The following is a 21,394-nucleotide window of genomic DNA, read 5'->3' on the forward strand; positions in this document are numbered from 1 at the left end:
CGGGGCGGCTCGGCGAACACCGCGCCGCTGCGCCCCGCTCCTGCCGCGGGTTCCGCTGAGGGGCGCGGCCAGCTGTGGGCCGCGCGACTGTCCCCTCCCCCGGGGCGACGCGCCGCCCCCTCCCGGCCGGGGCAGTGCCGCAGGCGAGCGCTCGGAAAAAAGCCCGTCTCCGGAACTAGTTTTTGTTTCCTTTGCGTTGTAGTGAGCGCTCCCGGGGCAGGAGTCTCTCGGTGTTGGCGCAGACACCGCGCGGGTTAGCCTCGCGGCCTCGGGGGACGAGTGCCGTGGAGGGGCCCGACCCCCACGTCCAAAAAGCGCCCCCCCCAACGGGAAACGCGGGAGGGTCGCCGAGCGGGGCGGCCCCGCGCCCTCCGGCCGCCCGCACGCCCCGAGCCGGGCACCTACGTCTCCAGGCGACTTCTGTCTTACAGTAGAATGCCTTCGGTGGGGAGACCTGTTACTCCCCCCATGCAAAGCTAAATAAGAGACGGACTGGCCAAGAGAGGGGTGTATCCGACGTCCAGTCCTCCTCTAGCTTACTGTTTGCGGGGACTTCTGCGCAAACGAAGTCCGTTCCGCGAAGAGGATAGAGGACTTGAGGCGTGGCGTGCTGCGCGGGGGGAAAGCTGGGAAGCTGGAGCGCGGGGCCGCTGCCCTGCCGGGCCGCCGTGGTTGCGGGGGACGCAGCGCCGCAGCCCAGGCCCGCAGCTGCGCGGGGGATAGGCTCCCACGGCGCCGGCACGGAACTCCCGAGTAAACGTCCGACATAGAATAAAAACTCAGCTAGCGGGGCGCGGGGAGGGTGTCGATCACAGGAGCTGGTTGTCGAAACTCGAAGCCCAGTCTCGAGCGCCCTTCGGCACATTTTACAGCTAAGGTGATGCGAGGGACAGTTGAGGCCTGGGTTTGCTGGCGCCTTGCGGTTTGCTGGGAAGCCACGGCACGCGGTTCTTGGCCTGGGAGGGGCGGCGCGGGGTATCTTTGCTGGGGGTGATTCTACTGTGCGGCTGGGAGTGTCGGCACTCAGCTCCTCTGGCGTTTTCCTCATTTGCCTGGTCCCCCAACACCCCGGGGGAAATGGTGAAAAATACTCTCCTAGAGCCCCCGAAACGGGAATTCCAGGGCCCCAGGAGGAGATAGTACCCCGCTCCTCCCCAGGGGATGCTTTGTTCAGGGATTGTGGGATCAGTCAACTGCAACAAACACTGTTTGGTCAGGGTTTGGGGAAAGGTCTGCCTATCCCCTGCCTTTCTTCCCCACCCCCCCAGTCCCCTTTTCTTTATCAGAATAGGGGGGTTTTGGCGTCAGTGCGTGTAGTTCAGAATGCTCCTCCTTCCCAACCAGAATCTTGTAGGGCAAGGACAAAATGAATTTTGAAAAACCATCTTAGCTGATTACATTTTGTATTACTGCCTTCCCCACCCCTGACTCTGTCCCCCCTACTCCCCTTTTGTATTGGAGGAAACGGACCCTAAGAGGTTACCAGATCAGGCCAATCATAAGTTGTCAGGGACAGATCTTGTGCAATGCTTTTTCTTTGTACTTTAGCACCAATTAATAGTGGTATTTATTTTAGAAAAAGGTGGTTTGTAAGTAGTAATTCTGTGGAGTGAGAGATAACATATATATATATTTTTAAGATTTTATTTATTTAACTGACAGGGAGAGAGAGAGAGAGAGAGACAGCATGAGAGGGAACACAAGCGGGGGCAGTGGGAGAGGAAGAAGCAGGCTTCCGGCTGAGCAGAGAGCCCGATGTGGGACTCGATCCCAGGACTCTGGGATCATGACCTGAGCTGAAGGCAGTCGCCCAACCAACTGAGCCACCCAGGCGCCCCGAGAGATAACATACTAATAGTCTTTTTTTTTTTTTTTAAGATTTTATTTATTTATTTGACAGAGAGAGACACAGCGAGAGAGGGAACACAAGCAGGGGGAGTGGGAGAGGGAGAAGCAGGCTTCCCGCCGAGCAGGGAGCCCGATGCGGGGCTCGATCCCAGGACCCTGGGATCATGACCTGAGCCAAAGGCAGACGCTTAGCGACTGAGCCACTCAGGCGCCCCAACATATTAATATTCTTAAGTGATCTACTCCAGAACCTTCATGAAGCTGTGCTGAGAGGACAGCTAGGCTTTTAGTGCCGCCTGGAGTTCAGGTTTGGGCTGGACAACTTCCTGCTAAGAACTCCATTTTCGTTTGATTTGAGGACCCAAGTTTACTTAGAAAAAATAATAATAAATAGACAATGTCTTTAAAAATTTGTCCCACAAAGGTACTCATGAGCAGAGAGCTAGAACCAGAAATTAAATATTTGGAAACAAAATAAAAGTCTAATATACAAAGAGCACAGTTACTCGGGCTTTATTGAAAGGTGACTTTATCTGGTTTATGTCCTCATCAGGACATTGTAGACAGGAGAGGAGGAGAGCATCATTGTTTTGGATATAATGCTCCTTGAGTGTTGCCCTGGTATTTCTAAGGTCATCAGTATCAGAAATTGGCAGCTTTTTCTTGAAACTGAGCATCAAGTTCGATTTAGATGTCATAGTGGATGGCTTGGGAGTTGCATCCTTATGATGATTATTAAGACCTGTTAAAGGGGCACCTGGGTGGCTCAGTCGTTAAGTGTCTGCTTTCAGCTCAGGTCACGATCCCAGGGTCCTGGGATCGAGCCCCTGCATGGGGCTCCCTGCTCAGCGGGACGCCTGCTTCTTCCTCTCCCACTCCCCCTGCTTGTGTTCCCTCTCTTGCTGTGTCTTTCTCTGTCAAATAAATAAATAAAATACTAAAAAAAAAAAAAAAAGACCCGTTAAAGTCTGAAATTCGTATGGAAGCTGAAGCATATATCAAGAACCTTACTCAACCCACTACTGAAGACTCAGGAATATGGGGCGCCTGGGTGGCTCAGTCGTTAAGCGTCTGCCTTCGGCTCAGGTCATGATCCCAGGGTCCTGGGATCGAGTCCCATATCGGGCTTCCCGCAGCTTCTCCCTCTCCCACTCCCCCTGCTTGTGTTCCTGCTCTCGCTATGTCTCTCTCTGTTAAATAAATAAAATCTTAAAAAAAAAAAAAAGACTCAGGAATATGAATAAAAGCATTACTTATTCCAACTATGAAGGGATGATGATATGTAAAACAATTACAGAGGAAAAGGTCAATAAATAGTGACTATAAATTTGAAAATGAAAACTATCAAAACTGAACAAGGGGAACTAAAAAGAACTATTTGAAAACATGACATGACATGTATCTGTGACAGGTATGACAAAGGATTTAACATCTGTGCTATGTAAAGAAATGATACAAATCCTAAGAAGAGCCTCAAGATGGAAGCGGTGTTAAAGAACAAAAACTCGGGCGCCTGGGTGGCTCAGTTGGTTAAGCGACTGCCTTCGGCTCAGGTCATGATCCTGGAGTCCCGGGATCGAGTCCCACATCGGGCTCCCTGCTCAGCAGGGGGTCTGCTTCTCCCTCTGCCCTCTTCCCTCTCGTGCTCTCTGTCTCTCATTCTCTCTCTCTCAAATAAATAAATCTTTAAAAAAAAAAAAGAACAAAAACTCATCTGGCTAAATGTAAAGATCAAATTGGCTTTATTCAATAATTCATGAATCGGCCAGTATCCCATCTAGCAAATAGAAAGGAGCTCCCTCAAGCTGCAGAGAAGGAAAGGTTTTAAAAGGCAGAGAGGGAGAGGAAAAAAGGAAATTATTAGCAAAGAATGCATTTTAGGCCAGGATGCTCTCCTAGGGGTAATAGAAGGGGTCCATCAGTGGATTACCTTCTGGTGCTGACCAGGAAGTTCTGTTGGCTGCTTAAAGGTCACTTTTCTGAGAGGTGAAGGTGCAGTTAGGGTAGGTATTAAGTCTTGGTGGGGTGTAGCATAAGTGATTCCATTTGGGGCCATTTGTCTCCTTTTTAACAATTTCTACCTCTTGATCAGACTCTCAGCTTAACTGAGAGGTGTGATCAAAGTATAAGGCTCTAACACCACTCTCAGCTCTGTAGTTCTTGGAGCTTTACATGAAATTTTGTTGATCCTTTGTGTGGTATCCAGAGGTCACCTTGTATTTCGATTTGTTTTGTTTTTTTGTTTTTGCCTTTTTTTTAAAGATTATTTATTTATTTGACAGAGAGCACAAGCAGGGGGAGTGGCAGAGGTATAGGGAGAAGCAGGCCCCCCATGGAGCGGGGAGCCCAATGACATGGGCCTTGATCCCAGGACCCTGGGATCATGACCTGAGCCGAAGGCAGACGCTTAATGACTGAGCCACCCAGGCGCCCTAAGACGTCACACTCTAAACATGAAACTCTTTCGTCCTCCTTTTCTGTCCTTTACTCTGGCACTGGCCTGGAAAGATAACACCATCATCTGTATCTCCCAGGCCACTGCTAAGGTGGGTAACTTGTGGAATTTAGAACAACTTTTTATTTTAGGCTAAGAGGAAACCTAGCTGACACTTTGGCTTGAACAGCAAATACAAACAATCCCTGTGAATGAATCCATTAACCGTGCCACCACAGCAGGGAGTAATTTGTGCCCCAAACGAGTTTGTCTTTGTCTGTGGTGGTTATCATTATGAATGCTTCTTAGTCTGTCTAACTGTGGGCCCCTCCTTAACTCTTAAAGATATTGCAAAATCCATTACTAAGACAATAGCTGCCCAATAAAGATCCTTAGGCTCTCTGTCCAAAGTTGTTCTTAATAATAGGGTAGCCCTTGGTTATATTTTGCCAAAAAAAGAGATATCTGAACTATGGCCAAACCAACCTGCTGCATCTGAATTAATACTTCTGGGGAAGTTGAAACTCGGACATAAGATCACTGAGCAAGCCACCCAGCTTACAGAGGTGACTCCTTCAACAGGGTCTTTCTTTGACTTTGTTGATTTTGATTTTGATTGGTTTGGGTCTTGGGGACCCAAGTGGCTCTGAAATGCACTCCAGACCTTGGGATTATGCTGCTTGTAATAATCATAGTCGTCTCCCTGGTGTATGATATTCTCTCAGAAGGTCTCAGTACGTGTTTGCAGCCACTAACCACCATGCAAGTGATTTCCTTAATACATGAGCATCGGAAAGGAATGAAGAGAATGACCAACTTAAAGACTGTAAACCTTGAAATTGTGGCCTATGAATCTCACGAAGATTAAAACAAAAGAGGGGCGCCTGCCTGGGTGGCTCAGTCATTAAGCATCTGCCTTCGGCTCAGGTCATGATCCCAGGGTCCTGGGATCAAGCCCCACATTGGGCTCCCTGCTCCACAGGAAGTCTGCTTCTCCCTCTCCCACTCCCCCTGCTTGTGTCCCCTCTCTTGCTCTGTCTGTTTCTGTCAAATAAATAAACAAAATCTTTTTTAAAAAAAAGTATGAATTCTTGATCTGGCACCTTGGGAGGAAGCACTACTTTGATGTTCCCTGTTCAATTTAATTTGGAGTCCCCAGGGCTTGTGTAGGACCACATGTCAGGTGGAGCCTTCTTCAGCAGTGAGATGCGTTTCCAGGGCTTAAGTCCCTGAAGTCTGGCTGCCATCTGGGTGGTGAGGAGGACCTGGAGTCCCTTCCAAGGAGATTCAAGGGCAGTCTTTGTTCTTGGTGATTTCAAATCAGAAGGCTGGGAGAAAATTGGAAACATTAGTTTGGAGAGTCAGAGCCAAATTTTTGAGGAAACTAGAATAATTCAGGATCCAATCCAATTTATAACAGAACCTCAAAGACAGTTAACAGGATTAGAATCTAATACAGACGAAGGGGTAAACATTTCTTCTCTCTATAATTAACCTCATTTTAATAGCAAAACTAATTTGCTTGCATTAAACTTTGCCTGATTATTTTCTTAAGTGCACCAAGAATAGTGATTGACCATATAAGCTCTTTCTTTTTAAAAGCTATAGTTTTTTTTCTCTTTTTAAAAAAATACTTATTTTTAAGTAAGCTCTACGCCCAATGTGGGGCTTGAGCTCATGACCCCAAAATCAAGAGTCCACATGCTTTACCAATTCAGCCAGCCAGTTGCCCTCTCCTCTTTTATTTTTAAATTTTTTTAAAGATTTATTTATTTATAAGAGCGAGAAAGGGAAGAGGGGCAGAGAGAGTCCCAAGGAGACCCCGCACTGAGTGTGGAGCCCAGCATGGGGCCCGATCCCATGACCCTGAGATCACAACCCAAGGCGGAACCAGGAATCAGATGCTCAACTGACTGCACCACCCAGACACCCCATCTCTCTTTAAAAAATATATTTATTTTTGGACCATATAAGCTCTTTTTTTAAAAAAATTAAAATTAAAATTTTTTATTTTAAATTTTAAGTAGGCTTCACACCCAGTGTGGAGCCCACTATGGGGCTTGAACTCACGACCCTGACATCAAGACCTGAGCTGAGATCAAGAGTTGCCTGCTAAACTGACTGAGCCACTCAGGTGCCCCAATATAAGCTCTTTTTAATGCTACTTTGCTGGAACCTTGTAAGCAAGGTGTTAGGTCAATTTGTCCAAGAGGCTTTATTGGCTCTGCAAAGTCAACCTTGATGTAGAAAACAAAGGCAAAAGAAATATAGGAAAAAAATTAAACTTCCCTATAACTTATAGCCCATTGACAAGTACTTGGGACAGGCAGAGTGACCTTCCTCCAGGAACTCAACTGCCTCAATGTTAATACTTTGCTAGAGGCAAAAGGCAACCTTAGCTTGACATTAGCCCAGCCTCCAGGATCTTATAAGTCTTTAACATAATCCCTTAGAAACTTACTTTAGCTCTACCTGCCCCCCCAAGATATATGTTAGCAATCATCCTCTAAACGTATGGCCCACTGATAATCCATCTGAAGAGTCTCATGACTAAGGTTTTACTAGACAGTAGTAAATGACCTTATCCTGACAACAGCTAGCCCATCAAGGTCCTGGAAGCCTTGCTTCCAAATTCCTTAGGGACTTAGGCTATTCCCAAACCAACTCCCAACTTGAAAGGATATAATCAGTCACCCCTCACTACCCAGTGTAGCTTTTTCTGCCCATGGGTCCTGTTCCCAGACTTTAATAAAACCATTCTTTTTGCACTGAAGGTGTCTCAGGAATTCTTTCTTGACTGTTTGCTCCCGCGTCCCAACATTTCACTTCAGCCTTAGTTCTTTAAAGGTCTTTGGTCATATCTGAGTCTGTGCATCTCTCTCTCAAATATGACATGCTGGTCAAAGCTTTAGTAGTATAGCCAAGGTTTCCAGTGGTGTCTGGTTACAAGGATCAGACTCACTGAATCTCTGTAAATAACTATATGGCTATGAAAAGACTACCCAAGAGCTTTCCAATTCTGGAGGAATTAGGTAGGGAGAAAAAGTAAATGTTTCATCTTTGTTCACAAAGGTGTATCTTATCAATTTGTTGATACCTTAAGAGAAAAGAGAAGAAGGTTTCTTAAAATCTGGAAAAGCAGGGGCTCCTGGGTGGCCCAGTCGTTAAGCGTCTGCTTTCGGCTCAGGTCATGATCTGAGGGTCCTGGGATCGAGCCCCGCGTCAGGCTCCCTGCTCGGCAGGAGGCCTGCTTCTCCCTCTCTCACTCCCCCTGCTTGTGTTCCCTCTCTCAATGTGTCTCTCTCTGTCAAATAAATAAATAAAATCTTTAAAAAAAAAAATCTGGAAAAGCAAAATGTTAGAGAACCAGCAGCATTTTATTTTATTTTATTATTTTTTTCAAATATATTTGTTTTTTGTTTTTAAAGATTTTATTTATTTATTTGAGAGAGAAACAGCATGAGAGGGGAGAGGGTCAGAGGGAGAAGAAGGCTCCCTGCTGAGCCGGGAGCTCAATGTGGGACTCCATCCCAGGACTCCGGGATCATGACCTGAGCCGAAGGCAGTCGCTTAACCAACTGAGCCACCCAGGCACCCGAACCAGCAGCATTTTAAACTAGAAGTCCTAAAGATTAATAATCATCCTCCTTGGCTCATTTAGTTCCATGTTATTAAATCTTGTCCTACTTGAATACTGTTTTCCCACTTGTTCTGGAAATTCATTTTTTTTTTTTTAAGATTTATTTATTTTAGAGAGTGAGTGTGTGAGTGAGTAGGGGGAGGGGCAGAGGGAGAGGGAGAGAGTTCCAAGCCAACTCCCCGCTGAGCACGGAGCCTGATGTGGGGCTCAGTTTCATGACCCTGAGATCATGACTTGAGCTGAAACCAAGAGTCAGATGCTCAACCGACTTAGCCACCCAGGCGCCACCCTTTTGTTTAAAAGATTTACTTATTTTAGAGAGAGAGAGACAAAGAGTGCATGTATGTGCGTGTGAGTTGGGGGAGGGGCAGAGGGAGGGATTCTCAAGCGGACTCCCCCTGTGTGAGGAGCCCAAGGAGGGGCTCAGTCCCATGGCCCCTGAGGTCATGACCTGAAGTGGGCTGAAACCAAGAGTCCGATGCTTAACTGAGCCACCGAGGCGCCCCATCGTTCTGGAAATTTTTACCCAGTTCAGTTGAATGATCTGAAAGTGATCTAGAGTACTTGTCAGATTCTTTCCCATGAATTTCTCTGAAGATGAAACATTTGTAGGAAGCTTTTGTAAAAGCATCTGAGTAAAACAGTAACTCTGTAAATGGCAAAAGACTTAAAAATGCCTGTTGTTAAAGATCTGATAAAAGTTCATTACAATGGAATTGACAAGGAAATTTGGTTATTTTTGTGAGTACATTTTCATAAAATAACTGGAATTACAAGTGTTAACATTATATCAATACCTATTCAATCTTCAGGAATTTCATACAGTTTCTGGAACGCTTTTATTAATAACATATATCCCTGCAAATATAATCAAAGAAGGTTTAGCATCATTTGTTTGACAATGCTTCCCATGCAATTTAACATACCAGATAAGCCTATTTAGTTAAATATCTTCCCTTTTATAAAGAGAACAAATCCTTTGAGATATTCCAAGGGACTGTCTGGAAAACCCAAAGCTAGTTCAAGGTCAAAAAGACTTCATTTAAAAAATTTGATTTTGGGGAAGTTTGTTAAGGTATCAAAAGGTTTGGGTACTTCATTAAATAGGATCATAGATGACTGTGAAACAATGCTTAGTTTTCCATTTCACCAAGTAACAAAGACTTCATAGGCAAATACAGAAAGTCAAATAGTTGCAAAAGCTGTAGCTATTTTAATATTGAAAAGACTGGGTTTTTTTTTTTTTTTTCCTAACTAGAGACCTGATAAAAACAAAACAGAATTTTTTTTTAAGTTTTTTTTTTTTTTTTTAAGATTTTATTTATTTTTCTGACAGAGCACAACTAGGCAGAGAGGCAGGCAAAGGGAGAGGGAGAAGCAGGCTCCCCACTGAGCAGGGAGCCCGACGAGGGGCTCGCTCCCAGGACCCTGGGATCATGACCTGAGCTGAAGGCAGATGCTTACCCAACTCAGCCACCCAGGTGCCCCACAAAACAGAATTTTTGTTTTCTAGGCAGATTACATTAAAGATGAAGAAAACTTTTGGTTATAATTTATTAAGAGCAGACCAGTAACCTAAAAGAACTTTGCCCTTTTAATGGAGAGAAAAACCAAATTCTAATATTGCACCAGTGTACTTTTGATATTTAAACTCATTTTTAGGGGCGCCTGGCTGGCTTAGTCGGTGGAGCATGTGACTCTGATCTTGGGGTCATGAGTCGGAGCCCACGTAGAGATTACTTTAAAACAAAAAACAAAAAACACCTCACTACATCTGAAACTAATGTTGTACTATATATTGGTTAATTGAATTTAAAAAAAAACCCTCATTTTTAAATAGATTCATTTTAATCTTAGCCAGACTGATTACACATTAAAATTCCTTTTCAAAGATTCCTTTTCCACAAATCTTCTACAACTTTCTTTTCTATCATCAGATTTTGTCCTATGTATTCCCTCTTTAAAAAACCACCCTGATTTTAGGATAGGATTCCTTTTTTTTCCTTCAACAAAAATACATTTCCATTCCTCATACCTTCTTTTCGTGAAAGCACACATCCTACTTTTCTTGCATATGGAGGTATTTCCCTTATTATTTCTTGTAGCTTTAATCCTGCATATTAATTAGAGTTCTTTAGGAATTTTAACTAAGAAGTAAATCATCATGAACTATCTTTTACATTAGCATTCTGAGTTGGCATATAACCAGGGCAGGGGGTGCAAGAGCACCTGGCGCTGGGGGTCCCAGACCAGGTTCTGCCACTCGCTGTCGACAGAATCCACAGGCAGAGAGAGGAGTGGTGTTGAAACAAGAAAGGGATTTATTTCAGTGAGACCAACACCGGGACGATAGCAGACTAGTGTCTCAAAGACTGTCTCCATGGGGCGCCTGAGTGGCTTGGCTGGGCGTCTTGCCTTTGGCTCAGGTCATGATCCCAGGACCCTGGGATTGAGCCCTGCATCGGGCTCCTTGCTCAGCAGGGAGCCTGCTTCTCCCTCTCCCTCTGCCTGCAGCTCTGGCTACTTGTGCTCTTTCTCTCACTGTCAAATAAATAAAATCTTAAAAAAAAAAAAAAAAAAAAAAGACTGTCTCCAAAGTGCCGAAAATACTTCCAGGTTTATAGAAGGAAAATATGGGGCAAAGGTCAGTGGGTGCTTGCAGCTGGGCAGTGATGTTCTGGTCGACCACTGTCTTAGAGTCAATCAAGGGTGGTATCTTGCTGGCTCTGGGCAGTCCTTATTGCTTGAGGGGGATGTTGCAGAGGATGCTTTGCTGTCAGGGTCTTCCCCCTGAGCCAAGAGACAAGCTGGAAAGAAGAACCCAACAGAAAGTTTGAGGTCAAAATGGAGGGAGCTGAAGTCCTCTTTCAGGCCGACTTATAAATGTCATGACTTCTAGAAACGTGCTTTTTTCGTAGAAAATTTCTCAGGGTGGCATGAAGCATGTTTACTAATAGACTCAAATATCTTCAGTTTTTCTGTAAAAGGAAGCAAAAAGTGGTCAAGCCTATATTCAATAATTAATGTTCCAGCATTTTATTTGGAAATGATCTGGATATTCAGTGAATTCAACTTAATTTAGCAAAACTTTAAGGTTTCAGGGTTACCAAAAAGATTTGGGGAAACTACATAAAAAGTTCACATAAAAACTTTTTACCTACTTATATCTATTCAATTTACTTGTTCTTAACAATAATGGTTAGAATACCCACAAAACATCATTAACTCAGGACATTAGATAGCCACTGTCTCTTGTTGACAAATGTAGTAACAGATAATATGAACATATTTGATGAATAAACCTGACTAGGGTAAAAGTGTCATATTTAATGTTGAAAACTCTAAAGACATATCTATTTTAATTAAACCAACAAACATAAACTATCTTTAATACCGAATGTCTTCCTAGATCATATGAACCTGAAAAAGCATTTGAGTTAGTTTCTATAGATTGCTGAGATTTAGAAATACTTAATTTATAAGCCAATTAAATAGACCTCTTTACAAATTAATTTTAGCAATTTAGCAATTTTCCAGAGGTAGAAAATGCCACCCATCTACACATACACACGGATAGTAGATTGATAGATAGATAGACAGACAGACAGAGAGACATTAACATATAAGCAGAAACCTGGTAATTTTTATTTTGCAATTTTTACCAGGAGACAGATAGGATAATGCAGAACTCACTAGTTTACAAAAGAACAGTTGGTTCCTAACTTTTTTCTGGCAGATGGAATAAGTTAAGGTTATTGGCTCAGATGACTAAAGTTTTTTCTACTAATATTTGTGGAGAAGATACATGATTTTTCATTTATCTAAATTTCAAATGACTTTTACTCCTTTCATTATACTTCTGATAAGAATTACCTCACTGAGTCTGTACTTTTGATATTTTTATCTCAGAGTCACAGGGAAAGAATGCAAGTTCCTCCAAGAAGAACTTTGGTTTTCTAAGGACAATAATTTACAAGCCTTTTGAGATAAACAAGGGGAGGCTTGGAGATCAGTGAAAGGAATAGGTTAACTTTGAATTGCCTCTCCATGTGCATTTCTAGTTTTGTAAAGATTTTTAAGATAAGGACAGTTGCTTTTAATTCCTCAAAGATTCAGGTTATAGTCTGGATATGGAAGGACTGACCTATCCATCCACCTATGTGGGAATGCTTCTCTTTCCCACATTTAGCTTAGAGAAGGACTTAGCCAGCTTCCATCCGTTTTTCCAGGATCCCATCTATAGGCTGTGAACGGGATTTAAAGCAGAGAGTTTGTAGCTCTGAAATTTACTGGAATTTGGGAAGGTTTTCTGTTTTGTCTTGTTTTTTTTTTTTTTTTTCCTTTTTTTTGAGGGAGAGAGAGAGTGTGTGTGTGTGCGCACAAGCGTGGGGGTGAAGCAGTGGGAGAGGAAGAGAGAGAATCTTAAGCAGCCTCCACACCTGATGTGGGGTCCATCCCAGGACCCTGGGATCATGACCTGAGCTGAAGGCAAGCGCTCAACTAGCTGAGCCACCCAGACACCCCTCTTGTTTTGTTTTTTAATTTTAGTTTTCCTTGGCTGTTTAAGGGAATAATGTAGCAGTTTATCAGGAAATCCCTGAGTCTTGTCAACTCTGAGAGGAGCTCATACGGGGGCCCCTCCTTTGAAGGTACATATGGGGATGCCTGTAAGATCATAGACTTGGTTGACTTTGTTCACGGTCATGTGAAGTTACTTCAGAGAGAGGATAACTAGAATGAGCACTCAGATAAAGGAGGATGGGGAAGCAGCAAGGGATTGCCTCAGTTCTATAGCCTTTTGTTTTAGGTACCTCTTTTGTTTTTAATTTTTCATTAGTCTTTTACAATAAATATTTTAGTGGAGCTCTTTTGCCATTTTGAAACCATTTGGAGGCTTCTGCATACCAATTAAAATTATGTATCACATTCTGTTTGTTTAATTTGGGAATCCTTACTTTTAACTGCATTTCTTAAATGAGCTGATATAATTGGAACATTACTCAAAATGGCCACTGTAATTCTAGCTTGTCGTTAGTACGATTTTGCCATTTTTGTAGATATTTATAGCTTTTGGGACCAACAGTTCTTAGACATAAAATAAGCAAGTGTGCCAGATGGTGGCACAGTTCACTCTTCAGAAATTAAGGATCCTATCTTTATCTTTATTATTATTTATTATTTATTTTTTAGCTTGGCCTTTGAGTTTCTCAGAGCCAGATTAATACCTAAGAGGGATATGCTGTGGGGTTGGGGTTGTGTGGTGTCTCATGCTACACCTCATCATACAGAATTTTTCTTGAGGTTGGCAGGTGACCTAGTGTCAACCCTAATGGTTCTGTGACTAGCTCGTCCTTACTCAGGTGTCTTTGGGCTAAGTGGTGAGCACTCTTAACAGCTTTTAAATGCTTGACTCGTGCTTACCAATTTTTGTGGCTTCTTTGGCCTCCCCAATTCCCATGAGCAGTTAACCTTTCCATCATGTGCACATTCGCAGCAACCAGTAGTAGTATCTGAGGAACTGAACCTGTGGACATCAGCCGTAACCAAAGAACTGGGGGCAGGGGAAAGTGTTGAGCCAGCAAACCTCAAAGAATGGGGCCTGTAGACTGATTCCAAACAAATGAGAACTGCACCTGCTCCCGACAGACATGGAATCTGGGGAAGGATTCCCAGGGGAGAACGGCAGACTAAAACGCCGGCACTTCCCAGTGTGGAATCTGAGAACAGAACCGAAATTCCGGGTTTGGAAGTTTCTGTGGAATGGCCAGTAGAAGGCCCTGTGTGCACTACCAGCAGTCCCTGTGGAGCCTTGGGCTGGGGAAAGGGTTGAACCAGCAGACCCCAGCAGATGGGGGTTGCAGATTGGGGACTCCCCATGGTGCAGAACTGCACACTGCTTCCAACATTTCCCACATTGACCTTGGGATGAGATTAGGGGCTGGGGTTTTCCACTTAAAAAGCCTGGAATTGTGGACTGAAGAGGCAGTTAGTTCAAGGGCTTGATACAGAGAGCAGAGCACAGAACCAAGAGAGAACTTACCCATGGCACTCAGACATGGTAAGCGAGACCGTGAACTCAGAGTGTTTGTGGGGTACCATGCCCATGTTTCTCATTTTCCCTGGAGTCATCGGAAGTCTCCTTCAATCCCACCACTGCCACCAAATCTGTTAAATAACAAAAAGACAACTGAGTACATTTAAAGATCAAATTGGCTTCATTCAGCACCTCATGAATGGGGCAGCTTCCCATCTAGCAAATAGTGTAGAAAGGAACTTCACTGAGCAGCAGAAAAGGAAAGGTTTTTAAAGGCAGAGAGGGAGAGGAAAAAGGAAATTATTCCCCCAAACTGCATTGTTTTAAGCAAGGTGACCTTCCTAGGGGGGAACAGAAAGGGTCTATCAGCAGATTACCTCCTGATGCTGACAGGAAGTTCCATATTGCCTGGTTGAAGACCCCATTGCTGGCCAAAGCTGAAGAAGCGGTTAGGGTAGGTCTTAGGTCTGGGTGGGGTTTAGCACGCATGACTCCATTCTGGGCCTACTGTCTCCTTTTTAATGGGGGTTAAGTGGTTAAATAAATGAACATTCCAACAATTCACAGGAAAGTACTGATGGTAAACATTTGGAAAACATTTTCAAGCTTGCCAATCATTATTTCTAACCTAAAACAGTAAGGAAGTTATATTTTCTATACATCAGGCTCAAAAGTGAGGAAAAAAATTAAAAGTCCAAAAATCACTGGCCCAGCTTCTGGGGTTTACCCTCAGCAGACTGGTCACAGAGGTCAGGTGCTGGTCAGACTGGCCGCAGCGTTAAGTCCTGGTGGCTGGTGGGTGACTTGAGGCAAGTTGTTTGACCTCTCCAGGCCTCACATTCCTCATCCAGAAAATGGAGACATCAGGAGCTATTTCACGGGGCTGTTGGGGCCTGGTGCACATTCAGGTGTGTAATTTGTATCACCTGGGAGCACAAGTCACCACAGGTGTCATCGTAAATCAGCACAGCTCAATTGGAGAGGAACTTGGCGATACATAGCAAAAGCTATTTAAAAGGCTATAAAATTTCACTCCTGGAAGTTAAGGAACTATGTCAAAAGGAGAACATGTTAATTTTAGATGTATATAGCATCACTTCTTACAATGGGAAGGAATTGGAAATGAAGTTACATGAAAAAAGCAGAAACAACGGTGGAAAATACTTAACCATGTATCCCTAACCCCAATGAAACTCTGCGTTGGTTGGATGTGGCCTGGACATTATAATTATCATGTGTTGAACCATTGCTTCGTTTCAGATTCTGCGCCAACCACATTACATATATTATCAACCGTAGCCTTCCCAACAGTCCTATGAAGTACACACTATTAGAATTTGAGATACTGTGATTTATATGAAGAAATATATATTTGGTCTTCATTCCCGTTTCTTGCACAGGACTGCTAAACGCCTTGGAATTTCCTCAGTGAGGAGAGCGGCCAAGGTGTCTTTGTTATGTTCATGAGGTGATCTTTGCAAGGCACCTAAGGATGGGGCTGGTCACCAGGAGAACCGACCCTGTGATTACAGGGTTGGAGCTCAGTCCCACAACCAGCTTCTGGGGAGGAGGGAGGGACTGGGGGTTGAATCAGGCACTAATGACCAATGATTTAATCAATTGCCCATGTAATGAAGCCTCCATAAAAACTCAAAGGATGGGGTTCAGAGAGCTTCTGGGTTGGTGAACAATTGGAGATCTGGGGAGTAGTGGCCTGGGAGAGGACATGGCATCTCTGCGCCCTTTCCCCTTATCTTGCCTTATGCATCTCTTCCATCTGGCTGTTCCTGAGCTTTATCATTTTATAATATACCAATAGTCTACTAGTAAAATGTTTCTCTGAGTTCTCTGGGCCGCTCTAGCAAATTAATCGAAACTGAGGAGGGGGTTGTGGGAACCTCCAGTCTCTAACTGGTCGGTCAGAAGCACGGGTGGTAACCTGCACTGGTGACTGGCTTCTGAAGGTGGTGGCGGACTTGTGGGACTCTTGAGGGACTGAGCCCCTGTCTGTGGGATCTTACACTGTCTCCAGGTGGAGAGTGTCAGAACTGAGTTGAATTGTAGGATGCCCAGCTGGTGATGTGGGAACCTTCGCCCCACAATAGAAATTGAGTGCAGAACCTCTAGACTCTTAATTTATTGGTGAGGAAACTGAGACAGGGTGGAATTCAAATTCACATTGTTGTAACTTGGAGTCCAGACACTTAACCCGCCATGTTTTATCTCTGGTCCCAAACACTGCTTCCACTAGAAGAAGCTCTTCAGAAGAGTAACAACAGAAAAAGTGATGGGTATAACTTTAGTTAGTCTAGAGAGGGAAAAGATTTTCAATAGATTATTAAGAGTTATATATTGTTGGGGTGCCTGGGTGGTGCAGTTGGTTAAGTGTCCAACTCTTGGTTTTGGCTCAGGCCATGATCTCAGAGTCCTGGGATTGAGCCCCTCGTCTGGCTCCCTGCTCAGTGTAGGGTCTGCTTGAGATTCTTTCCCTCTGCCCCTTCCACTCATGCTCTCTCTCTCTCTCAGATAAATAAATAAATTTAAAAAAAGAGAATTATATATTGTGGGTTTTGTCTTGACAGAGAGCTAAATAAGGGTAAATTCAGGTAAACTTTAAAATGAGGGATTTAGGGGCGCCTGGGTGGCTCAGTCGGTTAAGTGTCTGCCTTCGGCTCGGGTCATGTTCCCAGGGTCCTGGGATCGAGCCCCACATCGGGCTCCTGGCTCAGTGGAGAGCCTGCTTCTCCCTCTCCCTCCACCTCTCTCCCCGCTCATGCTCTCTCTCTGTATTTCAAATGAATAAATAAAATCTTTAAATAAAATAAAATGAGGGATTTAGACTGGCCACGGTGAAGAATTTTCCGAATTAACCAATTAACTGTTCACATGAGTTTCCAGGGAGCCCTGAAGGAAGCTTTCATATTACAAAATAAAAGAGGCTAGATTAGGGGCGCCTAGGTGGCTGAGTCGGTTAAACGTCTGCCTTCGGCTCAGGTCATGATCCCAGCATCCTGGGATCGAGCCCCGTGTCGGGCTCCCTGCTCAGTGAGGAATCTGCTTCTCCCTCTTAAAAAAAAAGAGCCTAGATTATTACCTGTCTCATTGTGTTATTAAATAGTTTCTCTTTCCCTTTCTCTCTCTTTTCTGGCCTAGAAGCTAGAGGGCAAATTAATTTCTCTTTCATATAATAATATAAATGGGGATGTTGGTCTAAATGAAACATTTTGCTTTCACTTTACCCAATAGTAGTTCTCTTTGTTTGCCTACCAAGTCAACAGGTGAAATTTAGAATGTTCACGGTCGTGGTCTTTAGGTCATCCAAAGAGCATCTAGTAAAGTGGTGAGCTCTAAGCCTAGGGAATACAAAGCAGCAGGTCTTTCTCCCTTCAGACTGAAGCTCATCCTCTCTTCTTACTTGAAATCTGCTGTGGAAACCAGAAGGAGATTCAGAAGTCAAGCCCAAGTGATATAAGACAGAGCTTCTCAACTTTAAAGGGTGTGCAAATCCCTGTAGAGCCCTGCTGACCGGGCATCCTGGCATCTCCTGAGCTGCACTCAGAATGGAGTAACATGGTCCAGGGAAGTTCGGGCTTTGGACCCACACAAACTGGGTTCACACAGTGATTTCACAGAACTCTGGCCGTGCACAATGATCAAATCCTTTTGAGTCTTAATTTCTTCATCTGCAAAATGGAGAAAATACCAGCTCATGAGACTGGCATATTGTCAAATAGAAGATATGTGAAACTAGTAAATTCAGTGCCCCTCACACTTCAGCATGTGATGAACATAAACTCCCAAATGGTCCGTTTACACACAGGCTGTGAATGGTGTTAACTGAATCCTTGCCTGTAGTAGAGGCATGTGTGCAAAAGGGCACGTGTGTGTGTGTGTGTGTGCACACGTGTGCATGGCCGTGCAGTCATGTGGTAAGGGACGAGAGACCGCAGAGCCCCTGAGTGCAGGCCTTTGAGAAGCACGCCTGTGAGACCATTGTTCACACAGGTGCTCTTTGTCTCTAATGTGTCTTCCAGAGGCTTTGTCTGTTTTTTAAAAACTTTTTTTTCCTAATTCTTACCAGACTTAGATAAAAAAAAGCATGTAGACCTGAAGATGGACCAGGCTTTGCTGCTCATCCACAATGAACTACGTGGAACAAACCTGACTGTCTTCTGGAATTCCGAATGCTGCTATCACGTAGGTATTATGTTCATGCTCACAATTTTGTTTGCTTTGGGGCTGTTTGAAATGATCCTTAATGCTCTCATACCTGAAGCCCTTCACATGTTCACTTCAGTTTTATTTTTTTATTTTTTTTAAAGATTTTATTTATTTATTAGAGAGAGAGAGAATGAGAGACAGAGAGCATGAGAGGGAGGAGGGTCAGAGGGAGAAGCAGACTCCCTGCCGAGCAGGGAGCCCGATGCGGGACTCGATCCTGTGACTCCAGGATCATGACCTGAGCCGAAGGCAGTCACTTAACCAACTGAGCCACCCAGGCGCCCTCACTTCAGTTTTAGAGGTAAGGAAACAAATAGGCTGTAGAAAGAATCAGAAGACATAATCAGGGAGAATACCTAGCAGTGAGCAACATCAGTCTCTTACATTTTCCCCTCCCCATCTTTTAAAAACTCAGTTCTTGGTGATGAGTGAAAGCAATGTTTTATTTCACTCCTCTGCCTGATGCATAACCCCATTGCTGGACCAGAGAAAGAAGGAGTGAGACACCTGGGTATTCTCCAAGGGCAAAGGTAGTGAGGACAACCGGCAGGCTCAGGTTGAGGTATGGCACTTATTCCACGGATCTGCCCTCCTGATGATAAAGGATGTATTTATTTTTATTAAGTTTTAAATTTTAATTCCAATACAGTTAACATACAGTGTTAATATTAGTTTCAGGTGTACAATGTAGTGATTCAACAATTCTTTCTTTTTTTTTTTAAAGATTCCATCTATTTATTTAACAGAGAGATAGAGCACAAGTAGGCAGAGTGGCAGGCAGAGGGAGAGGGAGAAGCAGGCTCTCCGCTGAGCAGGGAGCCCGATGCGGGGCTCGATCCCAGGACCCTGGGATCATGACTTGAGCCGAAGGCAGCCGCTTAACTGTGAGCCACCCAGGCGCCCCCGATTCAACAATTCTATACATTACTCAGTGCTCATGAATGTACTCTTAATCCCCATTGCCTATTTCCCCCATCCCCCGACTCATCTGCCCTCTGGTAACCATCAGTTTGTTCTCTATAGTTAAGAGTCTGTTTCTGGTTTTTGCATCTCTTTTTTTTTTTTCTCCTTTGCTTGCTTATTGATAAAGGATTTATTTTAACTGAAGGTACAACTCCTAGACCTTGTTGCTTTTTAAGTACAAGGCTACTCTATGTAAAATAAAATATTCTCTATTTCCATATTGAGCATTTGAATGTACTGCTTTCAGAGGAGGAATTTTTATTTAATTTATTTATTTTTAAATTGTTATTTATGTAATTTTTTTTAATGGGGGGAGGGGCAGAGAATCTTAAGCAGGCTCCACACGCAGTATGGAGCCAGAGGCGGGGCTTGATCTCACAACCCTGAGATCATGACCTGAGCCTAAATCAAGAGTCAGATGCCCAACCAACTACGCCACCAGGCTTCCCCACGGGAGCAATTTTAATGTATAGAGTTTCCCTCAATGGGTTGCATCCCACTGTAATTTGAAAATACTGTAAGATGAAAATGCATTTAAAACACCTGACCTACTGAACATCATAGCTTAGTCTAGCCTACCTTAAATGCTCTCAGAATACTTACACTAGCCTATGGCGTATCAGTTGTTAACCCTCATGATTGCATGGCTGGCTGGGAGCTTTGGTTTGCCACTACCATCCACCATCATGAAAGAGGGTCCTGCTGCATATATCTAGCCCAGGAAAAGATGAAAATTCAGAATTCCAAGTACATTTCTACTGAATGCATATCGCTTTCATATGGTCATAAAGCTGAAAAACCGTAAGTCGAATCCCTATCAGTCAGGGACTGTCTGTATAGGGACCTGTTTACTGTAAATAGCTTTAAAAAGCAAACAAAAGAATCCCCAGTATGGGTACCAACTGAAGATGTGATGAAGCAATACGTGATCCCTCCTCTATTTCATTAAGCCCACTGAGAGCTCTGTAAAGTAACATGAAGCCAAGAAAATCTATAATGTTTAAAAAATAGCAAAGACAAAGAAAAGATATATCAGCCTATGAGAAGGACTTAAAAAGAAACCTGAAAAAAAAATCAACATTACTGAATTTCAAAGCTGCAGGTAATTCAGAGAATGAGCAAAATGTCTTCTAAAAAGACAATAATGGCCTAAAATTTATGGAAAAACAAGTTGAGGGGGAAAAAAGAGTGCATTGCCAGGGTATTAGCCATAGGTCAAGTAAAGCATCTTTAGAATAAAAAAAAGTAAAATCATTGGTACAAAACAGTGATGCTGGTGACAGAGAATCAAAAAACAGAAGAATTAGCTACATGAGACTAGTTCAGGAAAAATATTACTAATTTATTTAAAAGAGCATGTGGGCGCCTGAATGGCTTAGTTGGTTAAGCGTCGGACTCTTGATTTTGGCTCAGGTCATGATCTCAGGGTTGTGAGATCGGCCTGTATAGGGCTTCATGCTCAGCAGGGAGTCTGCTTGAGATTCTTTCCCTCTGCCCCTCCCCACCGCGTGCATGTTCGCTCTTTCTCCCTCTCTCAAATAAATAAATAAATCTTTACCAAAAAAATAAAAGAGCACGGAGATAATTATGTTTTAGGAAAATGAGTAAAGGAGTGATAGAGTTTGCACTTAAACGTAGTTGTAGAAAATGTTCCACAATTGCAGAAAAGACCTTAGCCTGGAAACTGGAAAGACACTTATGAGCCTGTAAAGGTTAAACAACCAGAAAATGCTATCGAGACATAACCTTTTAATAATTCTGAACATTAATGATAATTTAAAAATCTTTAAGCAAATATAGAGACAGACATTCAAAGGAATGCAAATTGTAATAATTTGTGTTCTGTAAACTGAATAAATATCTGAGAACGGTGGACTTACAGGTGAAGGAAATCAGTTATCTGGTTAAATTGAGAATTCCCTTTCCTCTTTATCTCTCTTTCCTTAAAGTAGAAACACTTAAGGTACATACACATGAAAAACACATAAACATTGAAAAAATGTGTCGATTTCATAACTTCAAGACAGCTAAAGATACCTATAACATGTCAGCAAGTGCTTTTGAAAAGAGAGCCAAAATTGGAGGAAGGTTAGTATTGTAATGTTAACTATGAGTAATCATTATAACTGACTAAATAAAAGTAAGATGTAAATGAGAAAAGAAAAAAGAAAAAAAAATTGCTGTTTAGCCTTCTGAACAGTATTCCTCAGGGGATCTGGAGATGGCAAAAAGAAGGGAGAAGCAGGGAGTGGGA

At 43.3% G+C, this 21,394-nt stretch overlaps 1 protein-coding gene across 1 annotated transcript in view; it reads left to right on the top strand.

Moving 5' to 3' along the window:
• HGSNAT (heparan-alpha-glucosaminide N-acetyltransferase) overlaps positions 1-21,394 on the top strand; it is an 88,364-nt gene that overhangs the window by 35,194 nt on the left and 31,776 nt on the right. The window contains exon 3 of the mRNA XM_021681564.2: positions 18,038-18,153. Coding sequence (XP_021537239.1) covers positions 18,038-18,153 — 116 coding nt within the window. The remainder of the gene's footprint in view (positions 1-18,037; positions 18,154-21,394) is intronic.

The sequence above is a fragment of the Neomonachus schauinslandi genome, chromosome 2 (genome assembly GCF_002201575.2).
Source record: "Neomonachus schauinslandi chromosome 2, ASM220157v2, whole genome shotgun sequence".
In the NCBI taxonomy this organism is placed as follows: domain Eukaryota; kingdom Metazoa; phylum Chordata; class Mammalia; order Carnivora; family Phocidae; genus Neomonachus; species Neomonachus schauinslandi.